General features: G+C 52.2%; 1 protein-coding gene across 1 annotated transcript in view; it reads right to left on the bottom strand.

Moving 5' to 3' along the window:
• Positions 1-20,812, bottom strand: part of NCOR2 (nuclear receptor corepressor 2) — a 255,367-nt gene that overhangs the window by 196,839 nt on the left and 37,716 nt on the right. The window contains exons 6-7 of the mRNA XM_027853513.1: positions 13,304-13,483; positions 5,653-5,766 (exon numbers count right to left, since the gene is read on the bottom strand). Coding sequence (XP_027709314.1) covers positions 5,653-5,766; positions 13,304-13,483 — 294 coding nt within the window. The remainder of the gene's footprint in view (positions 1-5,652; positions 5,767-13,303; positions 13,484-20,812) is intronic.

Here is a 20,812-nt window from a genome sequence, read left to right as displayed (position 1 = left end):
GGAATGAAGGCTGAGAAAGCGCCATCAGCAGCCCCGATGGGGAGAGGGCAGCCTCAGGGAAGAGAGGAGGCTGGAGGCCAAGCTGCAAGGTGAGGAGTGGGAGAGAGGGAAGGGAGGTACTGAGCAGAGACAGTTTACTCTAAGAACCCCGCTGGAAAACGGGGGAGACAGCAGACAAGAGCTTGAGGGGACGAGAGATGGTCGAGTGAACGGATTTTTCTTGTTTTGTAAATGGGGAAATCTTGGGGGTGTTTGAAGGCAACAGAGAAGGGACCAGGAGGCAGGCAGAGAATCACACACTGGATGGAGGCTGGACCTGGTTCGAATCTCGCCTCAGACATTTACTCGCTGTGTGACTCTGAGAAGGTCACTTAATCGCTGCCCTGGTTTTCTCCTCTATAAAAAGGGGAAAATAATAGCACCTACTTCCCAGGGCTGTTGTAAAGATCAAACGAGATATTTGTAAAGTCCTTTGCAAACCCTAAAGCACTATAAATGACATTATCATTATTATCATTAATAGATGATATTAAAGATGAGAAGGGCTTGGTTCTGAGATGGGGGGAGGAGCTCACTTTCAATGGCCCTGACTACCTGATGCCTGCAGTCAAGGCTCTCCCCACACAGCTGTCACTCCCCTACTCAATAACCGTCCAAGGCTCCTATCGCCTCCAGCAGCAAACACAAAAACCTCTGTTTGACTCTTCCTACTTCTCCAGTCTTCTTACATCTTCTTTTCCCTTCACGTATTCAACAATCCAGAGACATTGCCCTCCTTGCTCTTCCCCACACAAGACCCTCCATCTCCCCTACCCAGAATTCTCTCTCCTCATCTGCGCCTCCCGGCTTCCCAGCTTCCCTGGCGCCTTCCTGCTCTGCCAATCCCCCATACGAATGCCTTCCCTCTGTAATGATCGCCTCACACTCACCCTGCCTACAGCTCATTTGCACATTGTCCCTCCCATCAGACTGTGAGTCTGCCCCTCTCTGGATCCCTAGCACAGGGCCTGGCACACAGTAGGTGCTTATTAAAGGCACAGTGTGCCTTTTCTTGCTGACAGCACCACTGCACCCTGCCTTGGTCTGAACAGGCCTGAACCATCATGTTCCTTACTGGGTTCCACATTTTAGGAAGCGCACTGATCAAGTGAAGGGCGAAGGCGACCAGGGCAGGGGAAGACCTTGAGACCAGGCCACAAGAGGATGCACTGAAGGCATTCTGGGTGCTACGACCATGACATGAGAACTCCCTTCAGTTTGAGAGATTCCACAGGCACTGGCACCACAGGAGACGAGTGCGAATCCTGACCTTGTTCCTTATTGCCCATGGAGGCATCACTTTCCTCATCTTGAACCTCCCAGGGCTCCTCCCAGCTCTGCAGCTATGTCTCCACAGCTCCCAGAGGTCTGAAAAGCTGGGGTATGGGAGCATTCACAGGCTTGGTTTGCCTGGCCCCAGAGAGCAGAGTCAGGACCACCTGGGGCAGGGGGCAGAGGTCGGCAGATTTTGGCTACGTGTCAGGAAAAGCTTCCCAAGAATGCGTGCTGTCCAATACCGTACAAAGATCAGCTGTAAATGACTTCACTATTCTCAGCAATACAACGGTCCAAGACAATTCTGAAGGACTCATGATGAAAAAGGCTAACCACATCCAGAGAAAGAACTATGGAGTCTGAATGCAGATCCAAGCCTGCTATTTTCACTTTCTTTATTTTTCTCGTGGTTTTGTTTTTTTTTTAGTTTGTATCTTCTTTCATAACATGACTAATATGGAAATACGTTTTGCACGACTGCACACGTATAACCTGTACCAAATTGCTTACTGTCTCAGGGAAGGGGGAGGGGAGGGAGAGAATTTGGAACTCAGTATCTTTTAAAATGAATGTTAAAATTTGTTCTCACATATAATTGGGAAAAAATAAAATATTATTTAAAAAAAAGAAAAAGAATCAGTGCTGTCCAGAACCAGAAGAGGCTGCCCTGGGCAAGCAGAGCAGGGGTTCTTCATCTGGGCTCCACCGACCCCCAAGATGCTTGTGGGCAGATTTCAGGCCATTCATGCACTTGGATGAGAAAGAAAATCCTATCTTTATTTGACTATCACTGGCTTATTATTATCTGTAATCACATGGATTTTATGTGCTGCATTTAAGGATATGATTTTAAGAAGGGGTGCAGAGGCTTCCCCAGACTGCTCAAGGGGTCTGTGTCTCAAAAAATTAGGTGAAAACCCCCAATTTAAAGGGATCATGGAATGCTAAGTATAGATCTGGAAGGGACCCCCTCGTCCAGGCCCCTTATTTGACAGATGGGGAAAGTGGGGCTTGGGGAGGCCATGAGACGTGCCCAAGGCACCCAAGACGGGATCCCAGCCCGGGGCCTGCAGAATCCAAAGTCCATGCTCTCTGCCCCAGAACACCTTCCTACTCTGAAATTCTGCGGTTCTATGATCCCATGACCTCGGAGGTCTTGGAAATTCCACAACCAATTGGCAGAAGAGCTGAGAAGGCACCCAGGGTGGGGGTGGGAGGCTCCTATCTTTGTCCTTAGCCACTCCAGCCCAGAGGAGGGAAGGCCAGCTCTCCCTGCTGGGAGGCCCCTATCAGATGCTATTCTTGCCCTCCCAGCCCACTCCCTGGCCCCCACTTCTTTTTTTAGTTAATTCTTTAAAAAAGAAAAAAAAGAGGAAGAAGAAGAAAGAGCTCAGGGCAGAGATGAGGAAACTCGGGGCTATTTTCAGAAAGCGGATCTGAGATGAGAGGGAGGGCGGTCCTCTGGAATCTTTCCAGCCATTCCCCCAGTGCCTGCGACCCTGAAGCTGCTTATGTGGCGTGAGTGGCCTGGGGGCCCGTGGCAGCTCCAGCCTCAGTGGCCTAAGAGGGTGGGGCTTCCCTGCCAGCCAGGGACCAGGCTCAGGGGGGGCCTGGAACCCCCAACGCTCATCAGAGAAGGGCAGTGGGGAACCCCCCACCCTGCCCAGTGCATGGTGACAAAGCTGGAGTGATCCCAGTGGAGGAGCAGGATGTCCCCAGGCAGCCCCAGGGTCATGCCACCCCCTGCCCTGCCCACAGGCATATTCCCGATGCCAGCCCTCTCCATCTCACCGAATGACAAGCGGTCTGGGAGAGACCCCAAGAGGAGCGCCCCTCCTTTTCCCAGGCACCCACTAGATGGTGCTGCAATTCCAGAGACTAGGAGGGCAAGCACTCCTAGCCCACTCCCCTCCTTATCCCCCCCAGGGATGGGGCACTCCTCTCAGGGTGCTGTAGCCACCTCCCTCCCTCTGAGACCGTCACTCTTCCATCTACACTGCCTTCCCTTCAGAGCCCCAACAAACACCCAGAACAAGGACGCTACTGCTCCAGACACTGGGAGAGCAGGGAGTGCGGGGCCTGGTGTCAGGGAGAACCGAGTTCAAATCCTGCCTCAGACACCTCCTAACTGTCTGACCCTGAACAAGGCACATGCTTCTGCCTGTCTCCCCTCCTCAACTGTAAAATGGGATTATAACAGCTCCCAGGGTTGTTGTGAGGATCCAATCACGAAAAAGTGCTTAGCACTGTGCTTGACACACAGTAGGTGCCATATAAATGCTTGCTGATTGGTTGAGGGAGCAGTAGGGAAAGGAATAAGCATTTATATGGCACCTACTGTGTGTCAAGCACAGTGCTAGGCCCTGAGGGAATGATGACACAAAGTACATAAAGTACTGAACTGGGATTCAAGAAGACCTGAGTTCAAATCCTGCCTCAGACTAGCTGTGTGGCCCTAGGCAAAGTCACTTAACCTCTTTTGCCTAAAACAGCCCCAATCTTACACAGTTATTATTAGGATCAAATGAAATCACATGGAAATTGCTTTTTGAACCTTAAAGTACTATCTGAATGCCACCAGCTGCCCATTATCTGTGTGAGGGGTCAGATTTGCCCAAGGACAAGGGCTCTGGGAGAAAGATGACCCAAGGCCAGCTCCTTCTGGCAGCAGCCAAAAACCACAGGGTGTGGGGATTCCCATGACTTCCAAACAGAAATAACAGAGCTCAGAGTTCATTTCCGAGTACGGCGGCCTGTGCTCTAGGCGCCTCTTTGCCAAGCTGAGAACACCGCTCGAGAGAGAGGGGACAGAGCTCCCCACGTCAGCCGGCGGAAGCATCCTGGCCGAGTCTCTCGGCAGGGCCAGAGGGGATGGGCCTGCCTCCAGAAGGGGTATCTCCCAGAGCGCTCCAGCCACCATCACTGCTCTCTGGCCATGGGAAGAACCCTAGGCTGTCCTGAGAGGTGCACAGGAATCAACAATCAGCCAACAGTTGTTTCTTTAGGCCCTGCTGGGTGCCAAGCTGGGGGCTGGGGGCACAGCGCCAGGGCCAAACAGTCCCCTTCTGCCGCCATCACTAACCCTGCTCCCCTCCTCTGGACTGAGCATTCCCAATGTGTCACCAGATCCATATCGGGGGCTGGGGGTCACCTCCTGGCCCTCCTCTCTGGAGGAGGGCAGCCACTATCTGGCTCATACTTTCCCCTCTATCCCAACTCTGCTCCAGCCTCTGACTTCCCAGTTCCTTAGTCTACTGGAGGCCGGTGACCTCTGCTCTATCATTCCATCTCAGCTACAGAGAGGAACAAATTCCTTCCCAGAGACCAGGACTGTGCCACCACCCAGAGGCGATGGGTACCCCATGGCACTCACGCCCTTTAAAAACAAACCAACAGAAAGGCAGGAGCCAAAGCCAAACAAAAGGGTCAGGGCCAGACAGAATGACACTGCCTATGGAAAATTCACAAGTTCTTAAAGCGGAAGGGACCTCGAGGCTGTTAATTTGCATTTTCTCTATTCTGGGTATACTTACACACACGTGTCCCATTAGAATGGAAATTCTTTGTGAGCAGGAATTGCTTCAGCCTGGAGCTGTGTATCCTCAGCACCCAGCAGTCAGTCAGTCAATGAGCATTTATTAAGCACCTACTATGTGTCTGGCACTGTGCTAAGTGCTGGGGATGCAAAAAGAGGCAAAACACAGTCCCTGCCCTCAGGGAGCTCACAGTCCAATGAGGGCGAGAATGTGAAAACGACTCTGTACAGACAGGACAGAGAGAAAGCAGGTGGAAGATGAGGTCGAAGGAAAAGACCCCAATGGCGAAATTTCTGATCTAAAATGACAAGGACAAATTTCATATTTGTCTTATATTTCTTACCAGAAGCAAGTATCCTGATCAGCTAAGACATTTTAACACTAGCTTCTATTTCAAAGAACTTTCCCAAACCTAATTTCATTTACTCTCCCTGCAGAAATGGGGATCCGAGCTGGGTCTTGGAGGAAGTCCGGGAAACCCAGAAGGGAAAGGGAGAGAGAACATGCCAAGTCTGGGGGCCAGCCTGGGAAGGCTCACGTGGAGGGGAACAGCAGGACAGACGCACCCCACAACTTCCACGGTGTCCCCACTGATTCCCAAAGCGGGCCTCTTGGGCTCAGGACTGAGTGAGGAGCCTGGAATGGGGAGCACCTCCGCGCCAGCCCATGTCCTCACCGACAAATCAGACAACAACCTTTAGATGAGGTCTCTGGACCCCACCCACAGCCTGGCCACCCCGAAACTCCTTCCTGGCTGTCTCTGACTCACCCCACCCACCCCAGGTTCCCGCAGCTCGCTTACTCGGTTCTCATCATAGATGATCTGGACCAGGCTGCGGTGTTTGGACTCGATCGGCGGAGGGGACACCGGCTTCTCGGGTTCGGGGGGCTTGGCGGCTTCCTCTTCCAGCTGTTGCTACAGAGAAGAAAGAGGGGAAAGAGACACTGAGCGTCTGGTTCCACAGCAGGAGAGAGTGAGAGTGAGAGAGAGAGAGAGAGAGAGAGAGGGAGAGAGAGAGATGCCCCTCTTCCTCCTCCCGCCACCCCCTCCGCTAGGGATGAGGAAGTGAAGCCGCTAACCATTTCCTATGAGTCATTGGGGGACTCAGATGGGAGATAAGTCCAGGGACTGACCACAGGACTGACTGGGGTTGACGTCCATCTCAGCTGCTGGCTGTGGACACAGGGACCTTGGGAACAGAGGAGGAATCTCTAAGGGGGGAGGGGAGCACCCCTGAGCCTTTACACCACAGAGAGTTCTTTTTTTAATTATCGTTAGTAATAAAAGCTTCTGTTTATAACACATTCTAAGACCTCCAAAGTGCTTTGTATGATCTAAGACAATCCTGAAGGACTCAGGATGAGAAGTGCTCTCCACTCCCACAGAAAGAACGGACGGAGTCTGAATGCAGCTCCCAGCGGCCTTTTTTAACTTTATTTTTCTTGGTGGTTTTTATTTTTTGGTGTTTTCTTTTGCAACGTGGCTAATATGGAAATATGTTTTGCATGACTTCATGTATAATCTAAATTAAAGTGCTTGCCTTCTCAAAGAGGGGGGAGGTGAGAGAGGGAGAGAATTTAGAACTCAAAAATTTTTAAAATAAATGCTAAAAAATGTTTACATGTAATTGAAAAAAAACAAAATAAGAGATTTGTATGCATCCTTTCTCTTGAATTCTGTAGCAACCCTTGGCCATGGCTGAACAAATGTTATCATGCCCAGTTTATGGAAGAGGAAACTGAGACACAGTCACAGGGCTGCTAGGGGTTGGGGGCACAGAGGCATAACCAAGAGATCTCTATTAACTGCTTGCTATAGATGAAGCACTGTGTAAAGAACTGGATATAAAAGGGCTAGGGTTTAGTTGCCAAAGGTGCTCAACCAGTGCATAGTCATTTAAGACCAAGAACTATCTCCCACCTCCTTGCCTTTCCCTGGGCTGTGCCCCTCACCCCAACCACACTTGGACTATTCTCCCTCCTCACCTCTTCCACCGTGCAGAATCTCTAGCTTCCTTCAAAGCACCACTCAGGTGTTACCTCATACATGCAGCCTTTCCAGATTCCCCCCAGTTGTGACAGGCAAGTGAGGGGGCCCAATGAGTGAGAGCCCCAAAGTCAGGAAGACCTGAGTTCAAATCCAGCCTCAGGCACATACTAACTGTGTGATCCTGAGCAAGTCACTTAATGTCTCTCAGCCTCAGTTTCCTCATCCGCCTAATGGTGATGATAAAAATAGCCCCTACCTCCTAGGATCAAGATGACGTTTACCAGTGCTTTGAAAACTTTAACGCACTAGATAGATAGTGCTGGCTATTACTGGGGTTTTTCTCTCACCAGAACAATTCTGTATTTAGTTTTGCATCGTAAGCTTTCGCTTTTACAGGAGAGAAGGTGGAGAGTGTTGGGCAGAACCAGCCAGCCAAGCCTCTCTGGAGGGCCGGCCACAATCTCTTCCCTCCATCCACAGCCCCCAAGAAACTAGCAGCTCTCCAAGGGTAGGAATCACACCGTGCTCCTCTCTGGCCCTGCAGCAGCTTGGGACAACAGCCCACGTGACAGTGGGGGATAGAGAAGGGCGCGGTGCCAAGGGGGCAGAAATCACTCAAAGCCTGCCCTCTCCAACAGCAGTCAAATGAGCCAGCCCCCTGACTCTGGGCTCCATGAGACCCTCATCCTACGAGTGTCCTTCGTGACCGGCTTGCTCATCCTGGGAGGCTGGGGTGGGGGGGCCTCCTTCTGGTGTCTAAGGTAGCTCTCTCCGGCTGGACAAACCCTCCCTCGGTCCCACGGGCTTTTTGGCCTTCCATGAAAAGCTAGTGACCCTTGGCACCAGGCTTCCACCTGCCCACTCTCTCTTCCCCAATCCCCCACCATGAAGCCAGCGAAGGGAAGCAACTCCCAGAGCCCCTGCCCACATAAGGCCAGGGCCTCATGGGTCCCCTGGCATCATATCCCGCAAGGCCCTCAGGAAATGGGAAAACGTTACGAAGGACAGTGGGGCTGGTTACCATCCTAATTAATTACGCCAGAGAATTTGGTGGCCAAACAGGAAATTAAGGCTTGCTTGTTCAAGGGGACTCATTAGAGCCCCCAAATGTGAATCTAATTAAAACTTTAATGCTGCCCTGAATTAACGTATCCCTTTCCTATCTCTCCACAGTATAATAATTTGCAATTAATAATCCGCACCATAGGAACGGCTGCTACTCCAGGAAATTATCTGCCTGACATGAGCAAATCTGACTCCGACGAGAAGACTTTTTTGGGGAGGGGCAGGGGGAATCTGCAGAGAAGAGAAACAAGGACCAAAGGTTGACTGGAGACAAGAGGGGGTGCACGAGCCTGGGAAGTCAGGGGGTCCCCGTTTTGGTTCAAAAGCAGCTCTCTTGCTGGCCAAACCCCACACCCACCTCCAGCTCTGCCGCAGGTTTTTCTGCTCCATGATGCAGGCCGGGTGGTCAAAGTGGATAGTGCTGGACCGAGAGCCAGAAAACTGGAACCCCCAGTCACTTCCCCCCGTCCACCTCAACTCCCCCATCTGTAAAATGGGGGTAACAATGACACCTACTTCACAGGGACATGGTGACGGGCTAATGTGGGCAGTGGTCTGCAAACCTTTCCATCTGATCTCTCATTATCATCCACGAACCTTATGTCCTTCCCACCTCTGTCCACAGTCTCTGAGCCTCCTCTCCGCTTCATGTCCATCCAATTCATCCAGGCCATATTAAAAGTACGTAAAAGAATTCTAAAAGAATGGAAACACTCTGAGGGCAGGGACGGCGACAGAGACAAGGCCACCGAGTGGACGTGCAGTTTCACCGGTGTAAGACGCACCCAGATGAGAACATTCCCTTCACTGCTACAGGTCAGCCTCTGCTCTGTACCTCAGAGAGGCTCCTGGAACAGGGAGCCTGTAAGTGACTGGCCCAGGGCCCCACAGCCAGGCCGGGCCAAAAAGTAGGACTTGAACCCAGGTTCGCTCGCTTTCTCAGCCCGCTCTCTCAGACATAAGAGGAAGGCAGTGCTGCCCACAAGAAGCTTACTGAGGCGGTACAAAGGTCAGTAAACACAGAGGGCTCCAGAAAACATTTCCAATTTAACGTCCAGGGCAGGGGGCCTCAGGAGAGGTGGGACAGCGGGGCCCGCTGAGGGTTCTAAGGGGCAGAGGTGAAGAGGGAGATTCCAGGCCTCAGGTATGCTGATGGGAGTGGGGGGGCGGCGAGATCATCTCCAAGGAAATCAGAGAGTCCGAGAAAGGTTTCAAGGACTGAAAAGCAACAGAGAGTGAGCCTGGCTCCATTTACAGAAAAGATTCTGGTCTTTGGTCTTTTCAGGAAAATGCCCAACAGGAGGCGCTGCAGGACCACTGGCAAGCAGACCTGAAAAGCCAGGTTCGAGTTCAGATGCTGCCATGCCTGAGATGTGCCATGGGGCTGATGCCCCACTGCTGCGGGGGCTTTCCCGTTACCCCAAAAGGGAACGGCTCAATAGGAGAGTCATCTGAGCAAAGAGCCCAGCACTCTGGTCAACATGCTCATTACCTAGAAAAGGGATTGGGTGGGGCTTTTATGGGGATTCTGTTGTTTGTTTGTGGGGGAGGGTGTGTGTGTGTGTGTGTGTGTGTGTGTGTGTGTGCGTGTGTGTGTGTGTGAGAGAATGTATGTGTGTGTGTATGACAGGGAGAGAGACAGAGAAAATGTGTGTGTGTGTGTGTGTGTGTGTGTGTGAGAGAGAGAGAGAGAGAGGGAGAATACATGTATGTGTCTGTGTGTATGTATGACAGAGACAGAGAGAATGTTTATGTGTGTGAAAGAATGTGTGTGCATGTGAGAGAAAGAGAGACAGAGACAGAGAAAATGTGTGTGAGAGTGTGTGTGTGTTTGTGTGTGTGTGTGAGAGAGAGGGAGAATATGTGTGTGTGAGACAGAATGTTTATGTGTGTGAGAATGTGTGTGTGTGTGTGACAGAAACACACAGAGAGAAAATGTGTGTGTGAGAGTGAGAATGTGTGTGTGTGTGTGTGTGTGTGTGTTTCTGGAGGAGGGAATTCTTGGTTCAGTTCCCAGAAATGAATGTGCTCCAATTGTCCTTCCTTACCACAGGAGTAAGGGGGGAAGGGGAGGGGGGCCGAGGCTGAAGGAGAGACCACTTACAAGAGCAGAAAACAGCCCCTGAATGAAGATGGAGAACAGCTGCCCAAGCGGAGGGTGGGTGTCCAGGAAAGACAAGCCTCCAGCTTTCCAGACCCCTCCCGGACAACCTCAGGCCTCGCCGAGCTAGGGCTGGCTAGCCAATCCCTACCCGTGCCTCCCTGGCCATCCTGAAAGCTCAGAGGCCTCATGGAGGGCTCAGTACCAGCCCTGCCTACAAATGTATTTAATTATCGAAGGGGGCCTCCCAGGGACAGATCAGCAAAGGAAGGAGGCTAGTGGGGCTGGGGAGGTGGAAGGGGAATAATGGGGCTCTTGTGTTCCTCCGTGAGGCTCGAGGACGGGGATGTTTCTTATTTGTGATTTTCCTCTTCTCCTTTTTAAGAGCTGATGGGACACGGACGGACAGAACGTTCTCAGCCCAGAACCCCCAGCTCGGTTTCTGCGTGTGTGACTGTGCATGCGTTCTGAATCCTCTCTGTCAGTCGGAAAAGACAGAAAAGAACCAGATGCGTGAGGCGGCTGCTGCCTCCCCACCCTTCTCCTCCCTGGTCCTTTGAAGTCTGGGGCGGGAGGCAGGGGCAGAGGCCAGGAGGAGGAGGGGGGCTCCCAAACGAGAGGGGTTGGCTGGACGGCCTCTGAGCGGCCGGAGGTCGGCTCTGGATCTCATGACCCTGCCATCCCAGTCACGACCTCCCTGGGCCTGCCTCGCTTCCTCATCTGTAAACCATGGGGCTGGGATTCCAAAGTGAACAGAGGGCTGCCTCTCTGTGGGTGGCATGGCCCAGCATCTCACCACCGCCCGATGAAAAGAGGCTCCTGGGTACCCTTCCTTATTAGCCACCCCATGTGCCCTGAGGTGCCAAGCTTTGGAATTGGGGGAGGACCTGGCAGGGAAAGGGGCCAGCCTCAGAGCCATGCCTTATTCCATGCAGAGCCTTGAACAGGTCACTCCCCTTCACGCCTCAGTTTCCTGCTCCGTAAAAAGGGACTAGACTAGACAGTCTGTGAGGCCCTCCCAGCTCTCACATTCCTATTCTAAGAACCAGCCCTGCTCTGGCACAGCTCAGCCCTAGAACACTCCTAGGCTCTAAGGACCTCTCTTCCCAGTCCTGACATTTCGCATTTGAAGGAGAATTTCTCGACCAGCTCCGAGGTTCTAGGTTCTAAATTCCTTCCTGGCTCTGACATTCTCCCGCTCCAGCATCCTATGGCTCGGTGAAGCATTCTTTCTGGGTGAGCGATTTTAGCTGTCCTGACTGAGGCAGAGCTCAGAGAAGGACTGGCCCTCAGGATGGGCATATCCCGTCCTCTCTCTATCCCTGACCCCCCAGGCACCTTGTGCCTTCTTCATGTCTAAAACTCAGTCACCTCATCTGTGAAATGGGCCAAGAACTAAGAGAAACAGATGGGAGGAAAGGGAAGGGGAGGAGAGGCAGAGAAGGAGAAAAAGAGAGGAAGATGGGTGAAGGAAAAAAGAGAGAGGGAGACAAACAGAGGGACCCAAAGAAAGAGGCAGAAGAAGGGTTTAGACAGAGCCACAGAGAAGAAGGGAATGGGACAGGGAGAGGGAAAAGAAAGAGGAGAGGGGAGAGGAGAAGGGACAGGGGCTACTGGCCTCACGGGGCTGTCCAGCTCACCAACTCCACCCCCAAGCAGGAGACACTGGGAAGTGGCATCTTGCCCCCAGGTCAGCCCAGACCCTGAGAAAGCTGAGAAAACAGAAACCGCCCCTCCTGACTGTCCCTGACCCCACTGACAGAGCCGACGTCCAACACAAGGCTTTAAGTCCACGAGGGGCAGGCAGACGGGTGCGACGCCATGACGGCCTGGAGGTACAGAGGGAGCTGTGGGAGCAGAAGGAGGGTCTACCACGTGGGGCTAGGGATCCCTGCCTCTCTGGGACTCCACTTCCTCCCCTAGAAAACAGCCCAGTGCCCCGGGCCAGCCTCTGAGGTCCCTTCAGGCTCTCCATCTATAACCCTAGGAACACCACTGTGCCTCAGTTTCCTCATACGTAAAACATGAAGGTTGGACTAGATCAATGGTCTCTAATTTTTAAACCAAATGCCCCCTTATTAAAAATGCTGAGAATGCACCCAAATACCTGCTATTTATGATTATGTACATGAACTGATCTACAATGGCAAAGGAAGCAGGCCGTGCAAAGAGCAGGCAAGATAGGGCAGGGTGGGAAAGGCCGCCAGGCTCGTCCCGGGACAGGACGCACCCCCTCCAGACGTGGGGAGGGGCAGGGAAGGAGGAAGGCTCACTCTGGGGACTTTCACAGACCCAGAAACACATTCTGCTTCCCCCACAGGTCCCAGGAGGGGCCCAACGTGGAGAACCAGAGACTCCTGGGCTCAGGCCTGAGGGCTCAGAGGCCCATCGAGGGCCTGTCTCTGCCTGCCTCCCTTCTCTGGTGTCTCATCAGGCCAGATGTTACCGTCACATCTGTCCAGGGGCCATCACGCAGGCATTACGCACATGGCCTGGCAGACACAGCTGTTCCATAAATCTTCCTTTTCCCCCCAGCCCCACATCCCTAAGCTCCTTTGATACCTCTGTGGAAAAAAAAGGCATCCAAAAGCAGGTGTCTGGGATTAATTAAATGGTAAAGCAGAAAACCATTAAGCTCTCTGGGAAAGAGGAGCCTGGCAGGAAGGCTCTGGCTCAGGCCCGCTCTGGGCCCCGTGCTCCAGACACAAACCAGTTGTTTTGCAGGCCCAGAGGGCAGCCTCCAGAGATGGAGCCGAGGAGCCGGAGCCCAGGCCCCGCTGTCCTGCCCTGCGCCCTGCGGGTCCCGGGTGTGCATCAACCCCTTGGCCCATCTCTTCTGCCACGGCCTGCCAGCCTGATGCTGACCAGGCTCAGCATTCAGGGCTCCTACTGCTCCCTCACTGTTTCAAGAACAGGAAAACTGGCTTGTTATGAGCTCTTTGAGCGTGCAGACCTCATCTTCTTGTTCCTGCTTCCTGCCCCATTTCTACGTCTCATGGCTGTCCCTGTGCTGCTGGACATGGGACAAGGAACACAGCAACACAATGTCAGAGCTGGGAGGGGCCTGAGAACAGGGGATCTCAGAGCTGAGAAGGGCTTAGGACTCAGAACTCTGAATATCCAGACCCACCCCTTCATTTTATCAAAAAGAAACTGAGGCCCAGGGAGGGGAACCACCTTGCCCAGACTCTCACAGCAAATGCATGGGCAGGGCTGGTCTAGAACCCAAATCTCCTAGCTCGTGTTAAGCACTCCAGAGCGTCACTGCTGGAAGGGAGTCCCCGGGAGCCCCATTACCTGCTTCTTCTTCAGCTTGGAGATCTGCTGCTCCACCATGGTGATCTCCCGGTCCACGCGATCCATGTTCTGGATCAGCTCTTCCTTGGACAGCCGGGGCGGTAAGAGATCCAATTCTGATTCAGGATGGGTGGGGCTCACCGGCGACACGGGTTCCAGCTTGCCAGTGAGACCTCGGTCCTGCCAGGGAGAAAACAGAAACAGAAAGGTCACCCCGGCAGCCATTCCAGCTTCTGCCCACCAGATCTAGTGCCTAAAGGACCCTCAGAACCCACCAAGACCAACTCCTCCGCTTCACAGTGGAGGAAAAGTGAGGCCTAGAGAGGTGAAGGGATTTCCCAAGGTCACCCAGGCAGGATTTGAACCCAGGGCATTAGGCCAGCACAGCTCCCACTCCTCTGCACTGAATCCAGATATCAGTGCCTGTGGTCTTGAGCTCCCAAGAAGCCATCACTGAGAAGGGTGGCCAGGCTGTCCTGCGGACTAGGGCGCCCCTCTCAAACCTCTGCCCTGCCCTACCCGCCCACGAGTCCCATCCACGGAGCAGGAGGGAGGACGTCATGTGGTCCTGTTACTGCCTCTATCAACAAGGATGAGGACACACTCACGTTTCTATCTCTCCAAGGTCTAATAGTTGCACCACATCCATAAACATTCATTAGGCACTTACTATCTGCCAGGCACAGCGCTAAGTCCTGAATACAAATAAGAAGATCCTAGGGAAAGATGGCCTCTGCCCTCCAGGAGCTTCCATCAGAATGGGGGGAGACAGACAAAGGGAATTAAGGGGGGGGGGTGGTCAGGAAGAGCCCAGAGAGTCATGAGAGCAGGGGCTGAGCCCTGACAGGGTGAAGACCCAGGAACTTTCCTCACCATCACCCCCCCCACACACACACACACCCTGTGAAGTAGTCGATGTAAATACTAATGTCCCCATTTTACAGATTAGTCAACTGAGGTCCAGCAGCCTCATGCAGAGTGACCTGCCCAGAGTCACAACAGATACAGAAAAGGGTCTGAGGTTCCTTCTATTCCCCTACATGGCCTTATATCAATCCTCTTTAGTTCAACAAATATTTCTAAATGTCCACTAGGGGCCAGGCACTATGCCTACACAGACAAAAATGAAGCAGTCCCCACCCTCAAGGACCTTTCTGGGGGTAAAACATGCACGTGTATATAAATGATAATATTATATATTAAATGAGATACAATGTATATAAATGATAATATTAAATATTAGATGAGATGTAATGTATATAAAGGATAATATTAAATATTAAAAGCAATAAATAATAGCATTTAGGGCTGGCCAAGAACTTTCAAAATATTATCTCATTTGATCCTCACAAGAAGTAGGTGCTATTATTACCCCCATTTTACAGATGAGGAAACTGAGGCACACAGAGGTGAAATGACTTATTGCCCAGGGCCACACAACTAGGGAGCGTCCGAGGTCGAATTTGATCTCACATCTTCCTGACTCCAGGCCCAGAGCTATATCCACTAATAAAACACACAAAATAAATATGAAGCCAGAATTTGGGAGAGAAGAGGGAAGCACCAATCACAGGAGGTGACGCAGGAGAAGCCTCTCCTAGGAGACAGGCTTGGACTGAGCCTTGTAGAGAGCTAAGGATCCTGAGCAGTGGGAATGAGAAAGGGAAGCATTCTCAGGACGAGGCACAGCCTGGGCAAAGGCGTGGAGGCAGGAGATGACACCCCCTCCCCACCCCGTGCTCCTCCCTCCTCCATAATGACTCACACCTGACCCCCCAACAAGACCCACATCACACTTCCTGGGAGCGACTGCTTCAGGTGGGAGGGGCAGGTGGCAAGGTGAAGGAACTTGACCAAAGTCACTGAGGGAGTAAATGGCAAAGACAGATACTGAGCCAGGTCACAGAAGCAAGGCTTAGCACAGTGGCTGGCTCACAGCAGGTGCTGCATAAATGCGCGGTGATTTAATCACATGCCCAATGCAAATCCCAGTTTGTATACAGGGCTACCAGAGGATACAAGGAAACAATATGATGCCCTGCCCTGGAGGAGCTTACAGTCTATGAACAGACCGTGAACAGGACGGCACCAGCCAGAATGGGAGCCAGGGAGACCGCTGTGAGCAATCAGAGGCTGGGGAGATCCCTGTCCACACAGGGAGGGTGGCTTCTGAGCCGGGGAGAAATGGAAGGGTGTGAACGGATGAAGGCGGAGGGAGGCGAGAGAGGGAGGGCAGGTGCCTGGCACGAGATACAGGGCAGAGAACACACCGTCGAGCTGGGCTGGCACCGAGAGGCTGCCCTTCTCCACCTTGAGGATTTCTAGCACTCGATGCCACACTGGCCGAGGCGGCCTGATGCCTTCTCTGGGGCCAGTGTTTCACACGAAGGCCCAGATCCCCTCCCCATCAGACTGTGGGCTCCTCCCGAGTGGGAACAGAGACCTACTCCTGGCATCTCCTGCCCAATGCTCCCAACACGAGGTCTGGCCACAAATGAGGCATCACAGAGGGTGGAGAGACGGGGACAGACTTTGGACATCTAGACCCGAGTTCAAATCCAGTCTCAAAACAAACGCTTACTAGCTGCGTGACCCTGTGTAAGTCACTTAATCTTGTTTGCCTCAGTTTCCTCATCTGTAAAATGGGGACACTAACAGCACCTCCCTCCCAGGGTTGGCACGATGCCTGACGCATAGCAGATAATTCTAAAAATGCCAGCAGCAGCAGCACCCTCATCAACAGGTGCTGACTGATTGATTTACAAGAAGTCCCAAAAGTCTCAGTGCATTTCTTTTGCATAGACTCATTTATTTACACATTATCTCTCTCACTGAATCGAGCTCCTTAGGGGTAAGAATTCTTTCCTTGTCCTTTTCTGCCCAGTGACCCCAGAGCACCTGGCATACAGTGGTAGGTACTGACTGATTATCAAATGCACATTCACTGACTGATTGCTTTTATTTGCAGGCTTAGGATCACAGGCTGAAGACTGAGAGTTAGGAGGGAGGCTGGGAGTCATCTCCCCATTTCACAGATGAGGAAAATGAGACCCCAAGAGCAAGGTTAAATGGGTGCCCACCATCACACACGGCAGTGGCTGAGCCAAGATTCAAACTGAGGTCACAGGGATGACAGGATGAGAAATCTGGGGAAGGAGGGAATGTCAGCTCATCTTAACCCTCATTTAACAGATGAGGAAATTGAGTCCCAGGGACACAGAGCAGCTTGCGAAAGATGTCAAAGATAGTAAGTAGCAGAGGTAAAATTCAAATTCAGAACTTGGTCCTAGGATGACAGGTTAGAGCTAGAATGGGCCACAAGGCCAGACCCCTCCTGACCCCCAGTCCCAGGTTCCTGTCATTGAACCACCCTGCCTCCCTAGCCCACAAACGCAGATAGGCTTCAGTCCTCCTGGCCAAGGTGGGCTCTGCCCATTCATTCCTGCAGGGTGGGCTGCCTCTTGACTAGCAAGGCCTCCCCCATTCTCATCTTCTGCCCTGTCTCTGTCTCTTGGGGGGCACCCGGCCGGGGCGGGTGGAGAGAAGGCCTGCAGGTAACCTGAGCCCCTGCCCCGAGCATGGGGCAGCTGCTCCTCTGAGGGCTGAGGAAACCCGCTGAGGTTCACACCAACCCCCTCGCGCCAGGGCCTCCTCCACAGCAGTTGGCCAAGGACGACATAAGGTTGGCATTCTTTTCCAGGACCAACTGGCGTTCCCAGAGTCTTCCAAGAGCCCCAGCCCGGCTGTGGGTGGCATCCTGTGACTCCCTCCCTCCCCTGCCCCTCGCTGGACCCCAGCCAGGCGAGTTCGGGGGCTTCCTGCCAATGACAGGTGGGTGCCCCCCTCTTCCCCCAGCCCCCATCCCCATCAGCCTGGAAGCCAAAAGCCATCAATGACCCCAGTGAGGATCTGGGCACGATTTCCTGAGCAGATGCTGACATGGTGAGTGGCTCACCCGCGGGCGAGCTGCATTGGCACCAACCCCAGGGTGGCAGGCACCAGAGAGGTTTCTGGGATGAATGGGAAATCCCTGCCAACTCCCGTCTGCCACTTGGTTATCATCCACAGAGCACCGCCAGGCTCCCCTGCCTGGTCAAGGACATGGTGCCAACCTTCTGACCCTATTCTCCCTGGCAGATCATGGATTTTAGTTTATGTCTCCTTTGGCCTCCTTTTACCTAACTGGGAAATGGGACTAACACAGCACAGAAGTGAGGAACATGCAGGGAGAGGGTGGGGAGGGGGGAATATCTGGAAATCCTTCACACGAAATCTGGAGCAACTAAATCATGTCCAGGAGGAAAAAAATGGGTCAGATGCAGAGAGGGAAGATGGGGAAGGGTTTGACATGGAGAAGAATAAAGAGATAATAAATTAGATGCCTGGGGAAACAGTGGGAGATAGCACTAAGAAACAAAGTGCTTAGACCCCAGCGCCCAGGGAGGAAGAGAAGAGAGCCCAGGGCGTGGGATGCTCGAGGCCAAGGGCTGCCCTTAGCTCTGGAGAACCAGGAAACACAGAGCCCAGAGTAAAAAGAACTGGGAGTGAGACACTGAGTGTGCCCCAGGTCCTGAGAAGAGAGAGCGGGGGGGGGGGGGGGGGGCCAGGGAGGGAGAGAGGGAGCCTCAGTCCTTCAAGAGCTCAGAGCCCAGTGGGAAAGGCCGGAAACAACTCCAGAGTAATCCAAGGCCGTTTACAAAGGAATGCCGGCTTGTATGACTGGGGAAGAAGAGAGAGGAAGGGGCACTTTGTCCAGACTAATTCACCAAAGCGAGAAAGGAAAGAAGGATTCGGGGAAGGTGCTCAGAAGACTTAACAGAAAAGGAACAAACAAAATTGATGCCCACAAACTGGGTAATAACCAATTAAATTGAGGAATGTGAATACAACGTTGTTGTCATAAGAAATAATGACCCTGGAGGTGGGGAGGGAGGGGGACAAAAATTTAAAATTCAGAAGTTTATGGAAGTGATTGGTGATAAATCAAAATAAATTAATTTTTAAAAAAAGAAAAAAAAGGAATAATGATCCTGAAGAATTCAGAAGAGCATGAGAAGGTTTATGTGAACTGATGCAAAGTAAGTGAAGCCAAGAAACCAAAACTCGTTTACACACACGTGTAGAACCTGTCCACATGTGATGACTATAACAACGTAAATAGAAAAATAAAAAGGTATAGCTTAGTATAGTGATGGAAAAGAGTTAAGAAAATGTATCGCCCTCCCTTCTCTGCAGACATGGTGGACGTGTGTGTGCTGGTTTTGCTAAACTGCTTTCTCCTGGCTTACTAGGTAGGGAAGGCAGGAAATGAACATTTGGAAATGAATCAATGTAAAAATTTTTTTAAAAAGGTTTCAAACATAATTTTTTTTTAAAATAAGGATGGCACAAAGTGGCTGAAACTTCTTTTGTCTAGGGAGCTGACGGACCACGGTAGACAGGGTGAATGAGAAGCGGTCAGTCTGGCACGGCTTGGACAGAAGATCTCCCTGGAGCCCCACCACACCCCAGGGAGCTATGTCTGGGATGATGGCTCTAGGACCCACAGATGTTCTGAGTTCAGAGACTCGCCCAGCTGGCAGGGGTGACAGACAGCCCAGGAACCTCTGATAGCTAGCGGACCAGAAGGCATCAGACTATTAGGATGTCTGTCCATTCAAGAAGGAGTCTCCTGTGGTTTTCAAAGTATGCTCCGGGGACCCCCACGGGGGTCTTTGAGGTCAAAACTATTTTCATAATAACATAATGACATAATGTTTTACTTTCCAGTCATATCGATAGATAGAACCTCAATAAACAAAAACCCTTTGGCGGAGTCTTCAATCATTTTAATAGCGTAAGAGGTTCACAAGATCAAAATGGTTTCAAGAATGCTTCACGAACGCCCCAGGGGGCAGCTAGGTGGAACAGGGGATAAGAGCACCGGCCCTGGAGTCAGGAGGACCTGACTTCAAATCCGCTCTCAAACCAGACACTTGACACTAACTAGCTGTGTGACCCTGGGCAAGTCACTTAACCTCAATTCAAAAAAAAAAACCACCCATCCAAACCAAACCCAGAACACGTCAGAAATGTTTTCTCTCCTCTGCAGTCCCTAACAGCCTCATTCTCTACCCCAGCCCCTTCCAGACAGCTAACTTAAGAGTCAAATGACTTAAGAGTCTCCCACCGAGCTGAAACCAGAAGATCCCCAACCTGACTAGCAGAGAGGCTCTGGAGTTTTTGGGGAGGTCGGCGCAGAGGAAGGACTTACACTTGGGGAGACAAATGGGCCTCCCTCCAGGACACTGTCCTGTGACCCCACAGAGCCACGAGGGCAAATTTCTCCAGACAAAAACGGCAAAGAGCCTTGTCAGAGAGGCTTAACTCACGCCATGCCCACAGGGCAGCATCCGGCGTCCAGCGGGACCGCCCTTGACGGACTCAGACAGAGCACCACTTCAGAACCTAAAGCAATACCCAACAACTGGGAGTCGATAAAGTCCCTTTCTGAGGAACACCTGCAGGTTTCTGCCCTGTCCCCTGCCCAGGAAAAGGCAGAATGAAGTGAGAACGCTGGCGATCCAATTGTCTGGCCTGCTCTCCCCAAAGCCAACAAATTATAGGTGCCGTCCCCAGCAAGCTGCAGACCACTGCAGACCACGGTCCTGTGGCTCAGAGAGCCTTGCAAGCAAGAGAGGCAAGCTACCAGCCCACCACAAAGTCACCAGCCAGAAACAGCACTGCTAGATTCTCTCGCAGACTCAAGGGAAGAGCAAGGTTCTCACAGCTACTTAATGTGGCTAACAATTAAGATTCACCCACTTAAAGGGACCTTAGAAGTTATCCAGTCCAACCCCTCATTGTACAGATGAGGAAACTGAGACCTAATGAGGTTAAATGGCTTACCCAGGGTTCAAAAGGCAGTAAAGTAGGAGAGCTGAAATGCAAACCTGGGCCCTCTAACTCCAAATTCAATGGTCAGAGAACAGGACAGAAAATAACTGGCGAGTTGGATGGCTCCCCGTACATTGCAAAAAGGGGCCCTGGAGGGAAACACAGTGCCGGGAGTTAATAAGAAAGAAATCAGGTCAGAAATATCCATGCCTGAAACACCACCCCAAGCCCAGAAACCACCAGACCACTGACCCTGCAAAATATGCTCTCTTGTGAGGGTCCTACTCCCTAAGCAATGCGAGGTCGTGCATGCTCCCCTTGGACCCCAGCGGCACCCAGACTGCTCCCTGGCTGCCATCACTCTTCCCAGAATTCCTGGGGGCTCACTAGGTCAGCCCAGCTGTGGTCTCCTTCACCAGATGTTTCCATTAGGGAGGGCCAATTACGAAAATGCTGCAGCCCAGGCAAGCTGAGAAACCAAAAACACATTCCTAGAACAAATTGCCAATTTTACAGCGAGATCCCCCAAAGCCCTTTCTGCCTCTTTCTGCTCCCACACATCTCTTCTGTCAGCCAGCACCCCCCTGCTGGCCCCTCCACCCGGCCCCTCCCAGACACTGGAGGAGCTGAGCC

This window comes from Vombatus ursinus, unplaced genomic scaffold (genome assembly GCF_900497805.2).
Source record: "Vombatus ursinus unplaced genomic scaffold, bare-nosed wombat genome assembly UNPS02009994.1, whole genome shotgun sequence".
Lineage (NCBI taxonomy): Eukaryota > Metazoa > Chordata > Mammalia > Diprotodontia > Vombatidae > Vombatus > Vombatus ursinus.
The sequence above is the reverse complement of the archived record's forward strand: the minus strand, read 5'-3'. Positions and strand labels throughout refer to the sequence as shown.